General features: G+C 35.5%; 1 protein-coding gene across 1 annotated transcript; it reads right to left on the bottom strand.

Moving 5' to 3' along the window:
* Positions 1 to 856: 856 nt before the first annotated feature.
* On the bottom strand, positions 857 to 19,980 carry DTHD1 (death domain containing 1). The gene is given in 11 exon segments (XM_061379982.1): positions 857 to 1,146; positions 1,715 to 1,772; positions 8,010 to 8,254; positions 9,532 to 9,821; positions 10,404 to 10,568; positions 12,493 to 12,737; positions 13,546 to 13,725; positions 14,378 to 14,705; positions 15,203 to 16,018; positions 16,020 to 16,031; positions 19,706 to 19,980. Coding segments are annotated over 11 exon segments (2,904 nt in total).
* Between the last annotated feature and the right edge of the window lie 254 nt (positions 19,981 to 20,234).

Below are 20,234 nucleotides of genomic sequence, written 5' to 3'. Positions count from 1 at the left end.
AACTCTACTATTGCTCTGACTTCTAAACATCAAGTTAGTCTTATTTAGGATTCTGGAAAGAAATGAGTGTTTATAGTTTAAAATACATGCCTAAGGAATGGCACCTATACACCTGGTTTACTATCTGTACCTTCTGTACAAGAACTCAGTGTAATAAATAAAACTTCAAAGCAATATATTTTAAAATTTCTCTGAAGAAATACTCCTTTTTCCGAATTATAAAAAAACCCACCATTACCATGAGAGATAGAAGTGAGGAAACAAATCCAGTATATCCTGGAAATAGATCAGATATTCACATGTGGCAACACTGAAATCTGCTATGACATTCACAAGGATAAACAGCGTTCACTGAGAATATGAAAGTCAGAATTCATTAGTAACAAACCTGAAAGAATAATTTTCTTACTGCATGAGCATTATAATGTTTTATTATGCTTTCATCTGCTATTTTTGCTGGATGCAGAGTAATCCATATATCATGGAATGATTCGTAGGATTTTGATTAAGCATAGCAAATAATTCCTAGTGTTTAAAGTATGTAGAAATATAATTCTGTGTTAATTACGGTACACACAAACAACTGAAGTCTTTAGAAACCTATGCAGACCAGTCTATATAATTCTTCACAGCTACATTTTCACCCTTTCACTAGTCTATGGAAGAAATGTTCACTTTTAACAAGCAAGGACATTGCTACTACACTTTGCTTTAGTAAAGAGGTTTCAAAGTAACAAATAAGTAAGCAATCTTATCCCTGACTGGTATCCCTGTCAGTTGTTCATCCAACTATATTACAAATATTCACATCTTTCAACAAGAAAGGAGAGAAATTAGGCTGTTGCCAGTGATTCTATCAAGTGAACACTTTATTTTGCCACTTAAAACGAAGCTCTTCTGAAAGATCACTTCTGCCACTCTTCCGCAAATAGCGGGACAGAAGCTGCTGTTTATTAGCTGACCTTGGAAGGGTCTTTTTCCAGCTACAAAGCAGCTCATAGATCTGGTGTGTTAAATTATCAGGGCACTTCAGCCTAACAAGCTGAATTACACTCCGCCGAACAGGTAAGCATAAAGCAAGCAATGACGTATTATCTTCTGCAAGCTCTTCTGCAAGCCAGTATAGGAGGTTGTCCCATAGGGCCTCTGAAGGACAAAAATTAGTAAATTACAATCATTATTCTTCTGCTATGAAAATCATTCTTTCTTTTGCAAAGCTTTCTAAAGCTGGAGGCTGAGCGGGTGAACTCCCCGACTAAATATGTTTCTTCACTTTAACGGAAACACAATCACTTCTAATGCCGTTTTTGGCAACTGCATAAAAGTTAAGAGCAGATTCAGCAACAATCTATAAAATTTGTTTAGAACTGTATGGGGAAAGGTAGCAATAAAATAAAAGGGGTTTGGCATTTCCTATAACTGATACATCTGTTAAACTGGAGCTTCCCATTACAAATGGAATCTCCTTATACAGAAAACTGTGTGCTGTTCAAGCACTCCAGCACAACATTATCTTTTAAGAGTTTTTGAATTTTCTGGTAAAAAACAGATCACTTTTTTATTTCTTTGAATGTCTGTTAACTCATTTACTTCCTTGGTTGCTGAATGTTAAAATGCCAGTTATAGCTGAAACAAATCTTGGCATTAAAAGAAGTAAATAGCAAATATAACTGTTATTTATATAGATATGAATATATTATGTACATGTTATTACCTGATGAATCAGAAGAAATTATTTTTGTGCTTTGTGGGCGGTTGATGAACTTCTCATGCTATCAAAGAAAATTTATTGAGGTAAGAGAAATGAGCAAATGAATAAGCAATGAGGACATGGGAGTGAATTGCAGTAAATCAGCATTTAAGATGGATTTTTCCTATATAGAGGATTTGTGTCATTACTGAAACCAGTTAACACCATTATTGGTACAGAGCTGTTAAAATAATGAAGCTAAGTCTGTTTGCACCACTGGGTGTGTATTGCATCTTATTAAAAAGCTTCTAATTTATGCAATTTTATATATATTTGATCAATAGCATTACATCAACATTATTACGCATAGAAACTGAGCGTATAGAAAATGTGTACGGAACCTTGGTACATGAAATGGATTCTGATTTTGAACACTGCATTAACTTTGCCTTGCTGTCTCTGTGTTCTTAATACAACTGTGTGCATATCATACTGTTTCAAGGAAAGTAACAGTTTCTAGGTATGCAGTTTTAGGTCTAGAAATCATAGTATGCTTGTAGTTATGGTTATTTAACTTTTAATAATTACTAAAAAATCATCAGAATTGAAAAGACAAGTTCCATTAGAATGTGATATTCTTTCTTCATCTGAACACTGGTGAGAAAGAAAAAAAACACTTTGTCCTTTTCCCCTATGACTGAGAAAGAGGAAAGTCTTCTGGTCTTTACTGTTGCTTCCTAATCCATACTCAAAAAGAAATTACTTCTATAAGCACTGAGCACACAAAGAAATTAATCAGTATGAAGTTCAGCTCTTTTTTTTTTTTTTTTTTTTTTCCTAACAGCTGTGTTTTCTTTTTCACACAGATTCAGTTGTATTACCTGGCTGTTTATGCAGTTTTCACTGTGAGACTTTCTCCAGGTTTATTCGCTGAGCTTCTGTGATCCATTTGTGAATTAAGACCATGAAACTCCAAATGGATAAATCATTCTTCTTTTCCTGCTGTGCATACTGAGCCAGAGCTCTGCTGAGCTTATCTTAAATACTTTTATAAAACAGGCTTTATATCTTGTTCAGTTTTTGGAGTGTTTCATATGCACTGAGTTATATGTCCAAAAGCTCAGTATAATCATAACTGTTACCTGTTTACCTGTGAATTCATTCCTTAGGCTTGTATTCAAGTCATCATAGTAGATGGTTTCAGTTTGCACAGGATGCACACAGTATGCACTGCTTGGCAGTGCAAAACCATCCTGCACAGCTCTCATCTCGAGGTTGCAGTCTGCCTCATCGTCTATGCTTCTACAGCAATTCTGTCACTGGACATGCCCTAGCATGAGGATAGCACAAGATTGCTAAAAAAAGCTTTTAAAATAAAGGTAATATAAAGCTCTTCCAGAAGGGGGCATTGTTTTTCTTCCAAGACAGCTTTCTTTGGCTTCCTTCAATTGTGCATTTATATTTAAACTTATTTTCTTTCATAAATGGGAATTTAGCACCTCAAAGGTCTGTATGAGATTTTCAAAGTTATTGTAGATGAACTCAATTACCCATGCACTGACTTTAATCTGAACTACTTTATGCTATTTAATGTTAAAATAGTAGTAAAAATGGTAAGAATTGAAAATTAGAATTGTCTAGAAATAGTGTAATAATATACAATGCATTAGAGCTAAAACATTAAATCTGCCTTTAAAGATTAAATATCTGTGGTGAAGGGCTAAATTCACCCACGGTTCAGCTGCACTGCCATGTAGTCCCACTGTTCTGGCTGACAGTGTAAGTAAAATGCTCTTAGCAGTCAAAGCAGTTTTCCAGTCTGGAAGGCCCTTCAATTAGCTAAGCAACTGCCTTTCTGAAGCAGAGGATCACATGCTATTTTGCTGTTAGACAGTCATAAGACATAAAACTTCAGTAGAATAGTAATTTGATAATGCTTGTATGTATTACAACAATCTCTTTTTGCAAAGCATTCTGATTTCAGCCAGTGATACTGAAGTGCTTTGTCAAATGGACCTCTAAGGCATGACCAGACTCCAGCAGCATATCAAACAGGACAGACAGAGGAGAAATTATCCTTTTAAACTCCTTAGCCCAGTTTCACATAAATACAACTGCTTAGAAATCAGTAGAAATATTGCTGACATGCTCACACATAGTTGACATCAGAACCTAATCCACTGTATTAATCTTGTGTTGAAAATAACAGGTTTGAACAATAGGAGTTTTCTAATGCTGAAAAAATGTAAGCTTAAGAAATAGGAATTCTTAGTGAAGGTCAGCTTGCTTCTGTGTAAGCGTAACTTGTTTAAACTAAAAACTGAAGTGAATGGTTGCATACTAAGTAAACAGCTGCTGCTTTTACCACTGTCAGAAATATATTTGTAAGAGACTGGATAATGTGGGCAAATACATAAAAATATGGCTTATAATCTATAGAGTTACTCTCTTCTCTCCACAATTCAAGAGAAATTTAGGTGGGAATTTCACAGCAATGAGTGAAAATGTAGTCAGAATGGCTGCCTGAAAAAGACTCCATCTGTCTTTGTCACAACCAAAACCAGACATTGTGGATGGCTCCAAATCTACCACCTCACAAAAAAAAACAAAACAAAAAACAATAACCAAACAAACAACAACAAAAAAATGCCAAAATTTCCTCTCATTTTGCTGAGAAAATTTCTATTTTTACTGACAACACTAGTGTTTGTGATCTCATGTGAATTAAAACTAACCTGTTAACATAGTTAAACTAAACTTAAGATAGTTATTAACAAATCATCAGAAATGTAAAGTGTTTGCTGTTCTTGCCCTGATTTACTGATATTCTGGGGATTTTAAATGAGCCATGAATGGATCCCCCAGCATAGTGGGAGCAAGTGAGTCTATCAACAGCACTACAATGTACAGTCAACTAGTTCACACGTAAGGCATGAAAGCCTTACTGTGACAACTGGAATTCTGTAAAGTAGCTGCCTTAGTGTGAGCAATGCTATAAACAACCCAGTATTATCAGTAAGTCATATTTGACCAGGGCACATTATGTTTGATATTCTTGCAAGATTTGTGGCACCTTAGCTGCTGTACTGTCGTCCTACACATGTGATAGAAACTAGCAAAATTAAAGGACCATTGCTTGACTGTATGTCTACCCACACAAATGTGGTCAGATAGCTCTCAGGTGCTCTGGCAAGATATATTAATTGCATCAGCATGCAACTAATTATGGACAGTGACAGTCTGGGTTCATATTATATGAACATTAACACAAAACTTGGACTTTAATGAAGTGGTAAATAGCAGTTTCATTTAACAGATGACGGGTTTAGTTCTTTGTATAATTAGTGCATTAAATTTCTCCCTAGCTGCATTTTCTCATTTTTAACTATTTGCTTCTATTTCTTTTATTCATCAGAAAGACCAAGTAAATGTGAAGATATATCTGATTCAAATATGTTGATAAGATTACAGATAGCAAATACGAGATAAAAGTTCTGTTAATTTTTACTCTCAGTGCTTTCATCACCATTAACAATGTTAGAACACACAGCCAAATACAGTAAATAACTAGAATTTCCTTTTCATTGCTCTGGAATTTAATTGCATCTGAATCATTATGTTAAATATATATTTCTGTCTTTCAGTTGATTCCTCTTCTAGCTCAAACACATTTTTAACTGCCTCAATTACCCTGCGAAAATGAGTTCACCTGCTTATTTTTGTATGTAAAAAGTATTTTCTTTTATATTTACTGGATACACCTGCCACTCACCAAAATAATTGTTCTTACATCCTGTGAAAAGGGTACATAGCAATTCCTTTTTCATTTCCTACATCATACTTGTTAATATTTACAATATTTCAATTTCAAAACTGCCTGAAGTTTTGTAATCAGTGTGTTGTCTCCAACCACTCCATGCTTCTGATCACCATTTTTCTTTTGCCTTCTTCCAAATTCTCTTTCTAAACTCCATGACCAGAACTACAGAGTGTAGTCAAAATGTGGACGGTGTAGTACTGAATATTTTGTACTGTCATCAGATTTTTCAAGTTTAATTAGTCGAGTTCCTGATGAATACATTAGCATGGGTTTGTATGGGACTTTACTAATAAACATCCTCCCTTGAGAAAACCAACCAGTTTTTCGTATTCTTTTTTTCTTATCTTTCAGCCAGCAAACAAGGCGAAAGGGAGCACTTTTTGTTCCTAAAATTTCTATGAGCTTGTTCAGTATGGAATTCAAGATCTACTTGGCTGAAAGAATATATGAAGAGTAAGAGCAAACAATATTACAACTTTGTGTTAATGAATGTTATATATAACATTGTGTAGGTGACATTCCTATTCACCTTGTATATTTTTACACCAGAAGTAAGGTATGTTGTATTTAATTTATAAATTATTCACTAATGATTCACTGATGTCAAATAAACAGCTTCACTGATGTCTTATAATTCTTAAAAAAAAAAAAAGGTACCCAAACTAGCTAACTTATCAAGAAATATTTCATCTCTACTAAAAAATATGAGTTTAAGCCTACCAATTTTAAATTATTACAGTGGGTGGAGGAAAGATCAAAAAGTAGGAGGGTTCACTGACTACAGCAAAGCATAACATTTTGTGTACTAAAATGACTTGAAATATAATGGAAGATGTTATTTTGATACTGTTCTTCATACTATAGATTGGTATATCATTCTGTATAAGACAGAAGACACAAATCATATAATGAAAAAGTTATAAATATGCATTTTTTTTCAATCATTTTGATCATTGTTTTGCCCAATATTTGCATTTAATGAAGATTCTGGCTCCTTTGAATTGCACCTCTTAAAATATATTTACCAGAAGTAAAAGAAGAATTATTTGTAAGATGCTGCAATATTGATTTTCTGAAGTCATATTATAACTCTCTCTTTCTAAGCAGACTTTCTGTGCATCAAACTGGGGTCCTCTGTGCTTGAACTGATTCAGTTGAAAGTAAAGTCACTACTCAAAAAGAGATGTAGAGATAATATTCCCAAAGGCTATATATATTATATATTCTCACACACTTGCATAGACTGACCAGAGCAAATGCGGCCCTCAATTTAGTACGTGAAAAGAGGTAGCCAGAAATATTTGTTTTGAAAACTCCAAATAGAACATCAGGGACTAATATGTATAGCAGTAGACCATATATATATGCCAACCCAGATCGAAGACATTTGATAATTACCTTCATGGTTTAAGACAAATGCAGTTCAGCCCTTTAAATTTTACTCTTATTCTGCAGTACAATTAAATAAAGTAGGAAAATGGGATGGAAGCTAGGCAGGTAAATGGAAGAAAACTAACCAATGCCTAGGGTATGCCACAGATTAACTGATGCATTTATTTTTAAACATCCCGGTGGAATTCAGGAGTTTGTATTTCCCTCTCTGTGGATACCGCACATGGAATGCTAGCCCTGTGGGAAAGCAAATGATGAAAACATGGGATTCTCAAAAGAAAACTTACATCTTGTATGGAGTTTGTCACTAAAATTTCCTGCAATTAACTGTTCTTTATTTTTACTTGGGAGAATGGAGATGAGAGAGAAATCAAGAGGTATGCTTGTGAAATAAAAGATGTATTTGTAAGTGATAGTTTAAGGAAGAGTGAAGTCAATTAAATTCAGAAAAAGAGAGATGCTACAGCTTGTCACCAGAGATTTAGACATAATGTTACTGTACATATTTTGATATTACAATGTATGCAAATTTGACAGCAGTAGTCTAGAGGCAGCACTTTGTGTAATATAGGGTGCTAATACCTAGGCTCTTCAAAAATATTACAATGAGATTTCATTGCAGTAATATTAAAGGTTTATTTACATAGCAATACTTTTCACTAGAGATGGAGATAATTGCCATATGGCTTTTTTGTAGAGGCTTATCAGGCATAACAGGAGAAGCAGGTGATAGGAGAAAGATAGGTTACATGAGCCATTTAGTGTTCCTGTGATTTGAAATTTTGCAGTCCCAAGACAAGGATACAAGAAGTATATAACTGAAATGTAAGTAATAATTTCTTAGGGCCATATCATCTTAGGAGAGCAAGTGGGGGAAAAACTGCTAAACACTTTTTTTTCCATGCTCATGCTTGGATATGGGTCCCTTCCACTTGCTAAAAGAAATTCTGAGGGTGTTTGTATGTTGCTGATGGATCAGAACTGCTCCATCAGTGACTCCTGTGTGTATCTGTTAAGCAAATAAGTTACCAAGATCCTTTTGCCCAATAAATATGCTGTAAGGAGAAAAAAGGAAAGTTCTCTAACATTATCAAATGAGACACTCACCTTTGGTAATGTTAGTGCTAATTTACACAGTGGAGACTGGTGTTGATATTCACCATATGGCAAGGGTTGTTCCCATTTCTTGGTTATCATCTCTCTGGTAATTTTATAAAACACTGCTGTTCCTTTGTAATGAGGTGAACTGTGGTTACCAAATTCATTCACTTCTTTAATATGGAGTTCCAGCCTCGGTTTTCTTTGCGAATGAAAGATCAGCCTGTAGACTTTTCCAAAATCTTTTCCATTCTCTGCAGTCCATACAAAGGTAAAAAAAAAAAAGTAAGCGTACACTGTATTTAACATGTGGCATCTAAAATAATTCATTAGGGAGAGCCAAATAGAGCTAATCATGTAACATTGGATCGTTATTTATCCTTATTACTTATGTTAACATTCAAACTTCAAACATTCCTGCCTGCCTGCTTCAGTAGCTGAAATGTCTTCATGGTGAGCTGTATGCCCTGAGTTGTTGGCATAAGGAATAAGTGGTGAAGGCTGTGCTACAAGCTGAAAAGCAAGGAACACAGAAGGAGATAAAGTACATAACACAGGGATAAAAAAACCCCAAATGGTGTTGTGAATGGAATTAGAAGTATATACTTTCTGGTTGTTCAGGATGGAAATCTGTCTATCTGTAACAACAAAATGAATGTAGGCAGAGAAGGAGGTGCATTTTTAGGATTTGTAATTCCATTTTAATTGATACACCTATATACACTACCCTTTGCATATATGGCATTTGGGGGGGGTGAAGACTTCTATTTTTGAACAATATTTTTTTTTTAGGGTAAATGGAGTTCAGAATGGGAGAGTTTATGTACAAAATGTGCAGAGGGAAAAATACATATTTATTATATATTATATACATTTATATTATACACATTTCCAAAACTGGCAGAAAAGACTAGACATAATTTCAGGTGAAAACATTTCTGAGGCTTTTTATCTCTTGCCTTTAAGCAAATCTCTGAATGTCAGAGAGTCAGCCACTGCATGGAATTTTCGAGGCTGCTAATCGAAACAGCATAAAACTCTAATCACCTCAATTCATAGCTCAACTCACAAAAAGCAACATTTTCCCCTAGATTTAAATCTTTAACCTTACTCATTTTAAGTGAATTTGCACAGATGAAATAGCAGTCTTGTTTCTTTTTGTTTGGAATCTTTTTAATTCCTATCAAATATTCTTTAATTTAATAAGCCATTGGTGGAATCCTGCCCTTTTGTAATAAAATGCTAGCTGTTTACAAGGGATCAGGTTTCAAAGAATAGCAGAGGTTGGAAGAGATCTCTGAAGATACCTTGTCCAATCCCCCTGCTCAAAGCAGGGTCACCTAGAGCAGGTTGCTAAAGATCTTATTCAACTAGTATTTTCCAGTTAGTTTCCCATGTAGTTCCCTGAGCCTGTTGTTTACAAGAAATAAAACACTGAAATAGCTACATGTGCTGTGACTAACCACAATCTACTCTTGTATTCAGTATTTCTGAATAGCTGAGGTACAGCTGCATGAAATAATTACTTTACCTGAAGCAAAAATATTTCCACTAAATCTAAAATGAATCTGATCTCCTTCTTTTAGTGGGAACTGCTGAGTAGGTTCTGGGGGACCAAAGTAGCCCTCCTCATGAAGATTTTTAATTTCGCAGGTCAATTCTTTGGATGCAGACAGCAAAACTACTATTTTGCATGGGTTTTCTCGTTTCCGATACAGTATCACATTAGCCATTGTATTACAAACAGCTTCTTCCAGAGCCTGAGCAAAGAGGAGCAGGTATGTGTCTTCCAAGAGGAATGAAAGGCGAATGACCACAAAGCTGTATTAAAAAAAAAAAAAAAAAGGCAAGAAAATAAATAAATAGCTCTATCTTAAATCATTTTATCAACTGCTAACAGTTTATTATGAAAAATAATATAATTTTCAATGGACCCTTTGCTACCTCTTTTTCATTCTTGTTTCCAACAAGTGAAAGGGTGGTAATTTGCCTGCTTCTGTAGTGTAGAGTATATTAACTCTATATCTATGATTTTAAATACATATGAATTTTAGATGAAAGATAAAATTTCCTAATAAGAAATCTAAAAAAAAAAAAACAATTTTGTAGTTTGAGCTCTAACTCACGTTTTCAAATTAAGATTAATATCTGCATTTCATGTTTCAAGTTTTGTATATATTACAATGTGTACTGTGTATAGATGAAAAATGTTTTTAAAAAATACATGTGTTCTGTAATTATGAGTTACAAATCTAAATGATCTCATGCTGCAAAATGGAAGAAAAAGCTACTGGTAAGTTAATAATGAGTATTGGATGATTTCTTTACTGTTTTCCATTGATCTATATACTTAGAAGTAAATATTTTAGCAAATGAAATTTTACTACATTATTCATACATTACCTTTCTAAATGCTCAGTTAGTTCAAATGATACAAGCCCATTCTGTGCATTCTGGATAATAACATCAGCAAACACCTTCCACCCTTCTTCTTTGTTTCTGTATCCTAATAATTTCAAAGTATCACTGAGATTCTCTCCATTTTTTCTCACAGAAGCACTCACAGCCCTGGAAAGCCAAGGGGTTGCAGGAAAAAATATAATGAAAAATGGATCATGCAGAAAAAATAAGCTTGTATTTGTAGCTCTGCTTTCTCTTCTGTTTTCCTTGATGACTACATGTGTTTTTTCCCACTCTGCTGAAAATCTGCACTCCAGATGATGTAAGTGATGGAACAATACTTTTGAGTATATAAATTATATCACTGTTAAGAGACTTTTTTTCTCAATTTTCTAAAAGAGCAAAAAAAAAACAAAACCAGAATTCTTCTATCTAAATTAATATAATTTAGTCTATCATTTAATATCATGCACAGTAATGATTATGGATTGGATTTGAGTAATGCATCAAGATTCAGATCCTCTAGAAGCAGATCTCTAAAAACAAACAAACAACCAAACAAAATGACCTTTTCTTCCAGAAACAAATACTACTCAATCACCCCAAAGGAATCTAGATAATAAGGCACTACTGCTATCCATTATCTCTTTCAACAGAGAAAATAAAAGTAGCTTCTCTTCAAATCAGGTGATTACATTGACATCATACTCAGAATGAAGCAACTGCGATATGACATGCTTAGGCTAATTCATTCTAATGAATGAAACGTAAGGAGTTTTTTACAGAAGCCCAGAACTCTCCTCTCACACACACCTCTCTATCGGTACTTACACTGGATGTGTATAAACTTTCCACCTCAAATGCACACCCTATACACAATCCAAAGAAGAAAATACTCCAGACAGGACAGCCTAAGCATTTCTCAAGCATACTGCCTCAGCCTACATGCAAATACAGGAAAATATTGGCATAATTTTCTATGGAGTTTTTATAGAAATAAGCAATCAAGCCATGGTCTTTTTATGGATGTGCTTTGACTGAAAATCTAAAAAGCATTTAGACTAGTATTAAGAACAGACAGATGTCATGAAGGTACTATCACACAATGAAATGCTTCTGGTACAGGAAATGGAATTTGAATCTCCCTTAAAGTGACATGGGCACACTTCCTAAATCTGAAGATTGCGATCAAGATGGATATCTGGTCTAAGAAACCAGTGTGAGTTAGAGCTATTTAAAATATGATAAGAGGAGTTTTTTGGAATTGGGAAGCTAGAACATTGTCTGCCTTCTCCATCTGTGTTTTGCTTATTTTCAAGATCATCATAATCTTGGCACGTAGATGAATTTTGAAAAAGATATGGTTTAGCACAATAGGAATAAGCTAACTCGTTAATGACTTAAAGTAGAAGTACTTCAAAGCTGACTCTTGTCCTAGGCTAGTCCCCACCAAGAAGTCCCAGTCAGCCTTTCTGAACCTGCAGCTGCCCACGGTAGCAGAACTACAAGGACGACAATCAAATGGTAAGTTCAGATTGGCTTCTTTTTTTCCTGCATGTGATGATAAAATCACTTTTTTTTTTTTTTTTCTGACTGTCAAAGTAGATTAGATCAGCTTTTGGCTGTTTTCTGTCATAACTTGTGATTCAGGTAGCCATCGGGTTGTGCGCAAGTAGAGATCAGAAATTCAAAGGCAGGGTAGCCAAACCACCAGCTGATAAAATAATGATCACAGCATCTTTGGGATGTGACTATTCTCTATGTTCTGTGTTAGGTTTTGGTGAAAATTGATGAACATTTCTTGCTGGAAAAAAATCCATGCATTTTTAATCCTGCCTCCTGCTAGAAATATAGGAGTCAGCATATTTAAAGAATTATACAACAAATGCTATATGGATTTTCCTGGTGAAGCTATAGCATGAGAAATTTCAGGATTTGCTGTAGTGTTTCTAACAATGTTTCTATGTATAGCAGACTGTATTAAGGAACTGACACATTTTTAGCACAAAAAATATTAATCAGCAACTGTTAAAAAAAATAAATTAGTTTTGGTGTTTTGAAAATGCTGAGCTTGTAGTGAAGTTGTTCTTACCGAGGATGGTATGCTGTAGCAACCCTCTTTACCGTAGCACTAATGGCTCTCACATGTTCTGTCTCATCTCCTTGCCTCTTTTTTTCTGGGTTTGGAGGACAGGGAAGGGTAATAGTGACTGAGCTGTTAAATGGCTGGACTGAAGGATGCTGGAAATAAACCAGTGCGCTAGTAGCTACCACTGAGTGGTACATATCATGTCTTGCTTTCAATGTCGAAATCAATGATGACTCAATTGGCTGAATCTAAATATGGAAAGCAATTACACAGTTAATTTGTAAATTAATAAAACTTCTCTTACATGTGTAGTTTTTGTTTTTACAAACTTATTTATCTTTTGGAGATGGATCAGACTATCACAGCAGCCTTAGTCTCCTCTCTATAACCCAGGAACAACCCTACCAAAGTATCGGCACTTTGCACAATGCACAACAAAGTGCTTGAAAGTCACAAAAAACTGTAACCTTTACTGACTATTTTGACTGGTTTGCTTCTGATTTGAACTCAAGTTTTGAAACTTCTTACCTCCCTTGAATTTTTATAACTTTCTGAGATTTTTCAAATCTGTATTTTTTTCCCAGTTAATTTTACATTCTCTGTACCTCAGACACGATTTTTTATGGGGGTAGAAACACATTATAATTGAAGCAAATTTCAAGGTTATTCTCAGCCTAAGAGGTGACAAAACCTGTTGCACTGCCTGGTACAAATGATGAAGGTCAGGTGAGAAAAACTGTCCAATTAACTTGTACTCTGGGCCAAACAGTTGGAGTTGATTCTCATGTCACTATTGAAAACAACTGTATTTTCTGAAGTATTTTAAACAAAGGTTCTTTTTAGCTAGAGATATTGTTGACTACTGACGAAATTATGTGGTTTTAACAAAGGTGGCAGGAAACCATTTGCTGTGTATACAGGATGTGGAGCAGTAGCTAGTTTTCACAGAGTAAAAACAGTGATGGAACAGGTTGCTCTTTAACATTTTGGCATCCTTGCTTCAGAGCTGATCAGATAACAGACTTATGGAACAAGTACTGCACTTTTCAAGCTCACCTTTAACTGTATGGGTACTGGAGAGCCGAATGTTTCTGGATGGTAACAGAAAGAGATTCTAGAATCCACGTTCAGCTTTTGTGAGAGTCCCTCCTTTGGAACAGTAAATGTTTCTTTCTTTAAGCATGACAACACAGAAAAAACACCCAGCTGATAAATTTTCACTTCCGCAAAGGTTTCCTGCATAAAGAGAATGTGGGGTTAAGAGTATACTGGAGGGAAAGGAAGCTGTGTTCCACAGTGGATAAGGCAACATTATTTACAGAGCAAGGTGTGAAATGAAAATAAATTGAATATTATTGCCACCTGGATATCCAATTATATGGTGAACTCTAGCCATCATGTAATGTCATTAATATTCCATATTGGGGTGAAATGAAATAAGCTTATAAACTGGGTGATAAATCTGGCCCAATCCAATCCTTATGAATTTAAAAAAAGAACCATCCTGTGCTTCTATGAGATGGAATTTGGATTAATGCACACAGAATTTCATTACTTCTCTGTGATCTTAATGTAAACTAATTCCCCTTAAGTTTTTACTTTTATAAAATAATGCAATGTATTATTCACAAAAAATCATGAACCATTACTCAATCATTATTATTGTGGGATCAAGCACTTCTGTTAACATTAAGAGTGAAAAAAGAACCTTGTTAAATACTAGGTTTCAAACAGAATTAGTTCCTGAGCAAGTAGGAAGAAAAGGTCAATTTAAGTGCCCCCATAGTGGGCAATATGGCTCAATAATGACAACTTGTATGACTCCACAGAAGCTTAACTGGGAACCTGGAATCATGTTTTAACAATGCTTAGATGAGACGTTACCAACCTTATGTTTTTCTTGATATCTCTCCAAAGAAACAGGAGTTAAGTAGTTTGACTGAAAGTTCACATCAGTCACCTTCACCATAATCTCCCGATAATTTCCTCTGAAGTGTGAAGTAAACGGGATTGCAATGTTTATAGGGAAAGAGATTTTCTCATTATCAGAGCATTCAATACTGATGACATTGCTGACCAGCTCCTCAGAATCATCCACCACCAAGGAACTAGTATCATTGACTATCTTACACTTCAGATTCTCCAGAGCAGTTGCAGGGGCTTTAATAAAACAAGCTACTACATGTTTGTTCGTACCACTCTCTTCCACTAGAAATCTGGGGAAAAAGAATATAAAACATTATTCTTTGCATTTTGGGTGGGGTGGTGTATTTTTACTTAAATATTTCACTATAATGATGTGCTACATTATAGCGTAAGCAGATCATTCATTAAAATGTTTATGAATAGATGGAAAAACCAGGAAAAATTTAATGTTCATCTTGTTGCAAAACAGCTTACAAATTATAAAAATTAGTAAGTAGGTGCCTTTCTTATGAATTTCCAGCAATTTGGGAATTACTGACTTCACTGGCTGTGACTCAGTTCCTCTCTGACATGAATTAAAAAAAAATGCAGTCAAATAGAAAGTCACAGTTTACTTTAGACCAAATGGAAGATCTTATTTATGCATGCTTAAGTTGTAAATTGCTATTATGTGCAAAGCCAGTAGCTGTTCAATACATGCATATTGAGTCTCTTGGCCCACAGGTGTTTATACGTGTGCTAATAAATAATACTACGCACATCCGTTTTACGAAGAATATGTGCTTACTCTTTGCTCATCCAGTGCCTAGATTTTTGTATTTCTGAATCACTCATGGAAGGATTCACAGCAGTAAGATCACATGTTTGTGTTGAAGATGTGAAGGTAGTTGGGTCATTTCTACAAATCTCATTATTTGTTTCAGTTTTACTGCCTTCCATTTGCCTTGTCAGTCTATGTTCTCCATTTTTGATCCCTTTTGAAGTTTCTTTGACTACTGCCTTTTTTTCCTGTTCAAAAAGATTCGTGTCAGTTTCGTCATAGCTGTCTTTCAGTGTCCCAGATAGTATGCCTTCCGAACTGCTTATAAGAAGAGCATCTTGAAAAGCCTGTTCTGGAGACTTTACAGTAACAGCACTACCTTCATGAGGTTTATCTTTTTCATTGCAATCTTTTTTCTCTGTAACAGATTTCATCAGCAACCTGTGTTCACCATCTTCCTTTTCCATTGGAGGTTCTCTGCTAATATCCTGTTCTTGAGCAGATACACTTTCAGCTAATGATGGAATATATTTTCCCACAGTTGTAGTTTCCCTTGGCTGGATTTGATTACGATTCTGACTTTCCATCTCATTCAGGGAAGTTCTTTGTGATTTCTGACTGGGACTAGAAGGGGCTTGCACAGACTCTGTTGCTTCACCTTCAGAACACACATCTGTTTCTCTAGAAGCATTTTGAACATTCTGGATCTGAGAAACATCATCTTGTTTGCAGCTATCAGCATAAAGTTTATTTTCTGCCTCTTGGAGGTGTGAGACTGTATTTATTAAATAATCCTTCATGTTCTGCATACAATCCATAATTTGACTGTACTCTGAAGAAAGAATAGGTATTCAATTAAATTTTGTCATGAAAACTAGCCAAAACCATGACAACTTATGCAAGCATGTAATGAATTGCACTTAATTCCATAGTGCCTTTCACTACATGAAACACAATATATTTATTGACTTCCATTTAATATTTTCTGCATTTACTGCTATTCGAGTCAATTTCTGAAGAATTAAATACGGACATGTACATTTGTGTACCTGTCCAATACATCCATGTATTTGGCTGTACCACTGAGGGACCTCTAATGAACGCCTTTCTAATGATTAGAAACTAGCTATATTTTTAATGGCAATCAATCTGAAGTATGAAATTAATAAAAAATAGTAAAATCAATTTGTAAAGCGCTTTAAAACTGAACATTAATTATACATATGTTCTAAAATTTAATCCTGCAAGATTCTAATGTATGGGTCTCCAACAACGCTGGGCTCAATATCAAACATGCTTAGCAGCTTTGAATTAAGTTTTGCTATGGAGAATAAAAGATAACACAAAATCATGATACAATACTGAAGTTCAGCAGTTTCTAGAATTCAGTTACAGGAATGGCAGAGGATGCTCATGCATTTAACTAAAATTACTTGCTGAAGAAGGACGCACAAAAAGCACGCAATCATTATGTGTCACTCATGTAAGATTTTCCCTTTAACCTATTTATTTTCTGATCCCTCATTTTTCTTGTCTTAACACGTTTTTTTAGAAATCCTTCCAGATACTCTCTCCAAGGATTTCAGATATACTACTTTCAGTTCTCCCCTCACCTTATGCTGTCGCTCTCTGTAACTAGAACTGTCCTCATTAGTCAGGTATATTGCAAACTTGTCAGGAAATTTCTTGCTTATTTCTGTTTGTTGCATGAGATACTGGAAAGCTTTGCTTTGGAGGTTAAATGCAGTAAAAGTCAATACAAATAAGAAAATTGAAACACAGTATGGTGTGTTTTCCACTTATAATGGACAGGGACCCACAAGGGAAGGCAAGAAAAAGGGTTGATACAAGTCTTACGGGAAACCACTGGCTTACATTCACTTTTTTCAATAATGTCTTATGAGGTAAATCAGTATCTTAAGGTTTTCAGTTTGGAAAATAACTTTATTGAGTAAGAATGTCATCACACATCAATGTGTGATGTTATATGATGTGGATAGGCTTTTCACTTTCATCTCTATTTGCATCTGATTAATTTAAACCTATAAAAAGTGTAGTTCACAAGTTTTTCTCTTGTTGAACTTAGTCTGAAAATTATTCTTTTGCAATACTTTCTCAGTTCCCAAATGACTTGTTATTGGATTTTTACTATATCTGGGGGAAAAAAATAAATGAAAGGCAAACACATTTTAATTTATTTTTTCTATTGGTAGTTTAAAGAAAGATATAATTTTGCTCTAAGATACTGCTGTTTTTCCAGGGGAACTTTTAAAATAGTGAAGGAGAACTTCTAAATAGTTTAACAGAGCTGACATATAAAGCAAAAGGATTAGAAATAATATAGGTTCATTATCATAAGAGGTTTTAAAAGACCACTTTCCAGTCTCACTGTAAGGCAAATTTCAAGCTTTGGCAAAACTGACAAAATTAACCTGCTTCCTCCCTGAATTTTGCATTCTCTAAACAAAACAAACAAAGACTCAAACAAAACCAAAACAAATTGTACAGCTGTTTAACCTTCACTGAAATAAAATCTGAAGTTAACTGGGTCATTCAAAGCAATGGCATTTTTCTATGCCATGAATGTGACTTTTCTAATACTGCAGTGCTTGAAGCCAAGAAAAGACATGGCCTTTTAACTTTACACTACCCAACTGTGTCACATGAAAAGACAGTTTTTGCATTCTGTTACAAGGTTCACCTCAAAATAAGCCTTCTTTTGTGTTACCCCTGGCACCATAGCTTTTTGAACACTTTGCTTTCTGTGCTTTTTTGATATTTGATAAAACAGCTTTAGAATACAGTGGCAGTTTAGATGCAAATGTCTTCAAACCATTTTGCTGTTTTATGGGACAGTGTCAGTTAAGTAAAAGTAGCTTTTTGGAAGGCGAATGATAGTGAATTCTTTGAAATTAAAAAAATATAATGGAAAAAATAAAAGCACATATGGCATGAGGCCAACAGAGCAATGTTAGCTTGATCTTGGAGCCTCGAAGGAGGTCCTTTTTATACAAAAAATATTGGTTTAGTATTGCAGACACTTTTTAAATCTGCAGAACAAAGGCTCATAAACAGGCCTAGCTAAAGATTTCTGCCTGGAGTCTCTGTCTATGCATCATATTGTTAGACCATTATTAAAGGGAGAAATGTTAGTTTTCTGCTTTGATGAATGTTTGTTAAGATGTTGTTTCCAAGGAAAGACAGTTGTTCAGATGTGGTCCCTACAATAAATAACACCATTGTTATAGCCACACAAGAAATTAAATTCTATGTGTTTACCTATGCATTAAGATGGCAGAAGTATTTTCTTATTTTTAGTGTAATTTGTTTAACTATGTTGTTATTCGTAGAGGAACATAGACTATATATATTGAGTTTACTTGACAAGGGGCTCCAGGGCGACCTCTCTGATGGGAGGCCAGGGCTGCACCGTATAAGACACATGGTTCCACTAGTCTCCACAGCAGATCTGCTGCTGGACTGAGCTGAGCCTGACAGCAAAGCTGGTGCTGCCTCTGTGCAAAGACCTTTAAGAAAGGGCAAAACAACGAGGGAACAGTGAGGAATGAAGAAAGAAGTATGAGAAACAGCCCTGTGAACACCAGGGCTGGAGAAGTAGGAAAAGGGGTATCCCAAGCACAGAGCAGAGATTCCCCTGCAACCCATGGGGAAGACCATAGTAAAGCAGCTTGTCCCTGCAGCCCATGGAAAGGACAATATTGGAGCAGGTAACCTCTCTGCAGCCTCTCCTCTACAGGACCCCACACCAGAGCAGGTGGACATCCCCTGAAGGAATTGCAGCCTTTGGAGAGCCCAGCTTTTCCTGACAGGAACTGTGGGATGCAGGAAGGACCCTCAGTGGAACATGGAAAAGTGTGATGAGGAAGGAGTAGCAGAAGGGAGCTGTTATGGATTTACTGCAACCTCTATTGGCCATCCCCCTGCAATTCTGAGGAGGAAGAGGAGCGAGAGGAGCTGGGAATGAGGGAGTGAAGGTGAGCCTGGGAAAAAAAGGAGGGGTGATAGAAAAGAGTTTGAATTTTTTGCTTTTGTTTTTCAATATCCAAACCAGTTTCAACTGTCAATAAATTAAACTTTTTTTTTCCCCTAAGTTGAGTTCATTTTGCCCATGATGCTTAGTGATTTCCCTGTCTTTATATTGACTCATGAGCTTTTCCATCTTCTTTTCTCCCCTGTCCTGTTGAGGAGGGGGAGTAAATTGTTGGGTGGGTGTCTGTCCAAGATAAACCTACAAAAGTATAATATATATGAAACTTTGCCACAATTCTGCTTAGTCTGTTGGTTTGGTTTGTTTTTTCTTTTCCTTATATAATGCGAATTATAATCATGTAATAGTCATGAAACCAGTGCAATACAACTGTTCAAATAAGAATTAATTTGGTCTAATGAATGACCAAGTACTGAAATGCTAACAGTTGAAAAGCAAGGTCCTAAAGCATCATCACACGGTGGAACTTAGCAACCAGTATACCCAGTCTGCTCTGATTATAGGTTAAAGTCCCTCCATACTTGCCTGGACTTGCAGTCAATTCTTTGTATTTGTCATGGAGAGCACTCAACGAGTAGTAGGTGTCTTGAATACTTTCCACAACATTCTCCAGCTGCTGCCTGAGAGATCTGCTCAGGTCTTTCGTTAAAGAGATCAGTGGAAGCACATACTGCACTGTACCTTCATTATCCAGATCACTTTTTAGAAGACCATCTCTTGCTAGCAAGTTGAGGTGCCAAATTTTTTCCAGGAGTTGGCCTGATTTGCCTGCAGGAGTAATCTTACCTTCAGTCATTTCCATTTTATGTTCAGAATAGACTACTGCAGTTCTTTTTTCCTCTCGAACACTTCCACAAATTGTTGTCCTTAGTTCAGACTACTACACTGTTAAGTATTTATAGCCTAACAGCGTAAGTACTGTATTCCACACACACCTGGTGACAAGTCAAACTCCAGCTCAGAAACAATGTTTATTAGAAAGTTACTAGGTGACAGAAAGGAGTGGCTGGCCTGTAAGGACGGGCAAGGATTGCTGGGAGACACTGGTGT

This window comes from Neopsephotus bourkii, unplaced genomic scaffold (genome assembly GCF_033783945.1).
Source record: "Neopsephotus bourkii isolate Nb327-2 ecotype Australia unplaced genomic scaffold, CSIRO-AGI_Nbou_v1 NB_1780, whole genome shotgun sequence".
NCBI classification, from domain to species: Eukaryota; Metazoa; Chordata; class Aves; order Psittaciformes; family Psittacidae; genus Neopsephotus; species Neopsephotus bourkii.
This window is presented reverse-complemented; position numbering and strand designations above follow the sequence as displayed.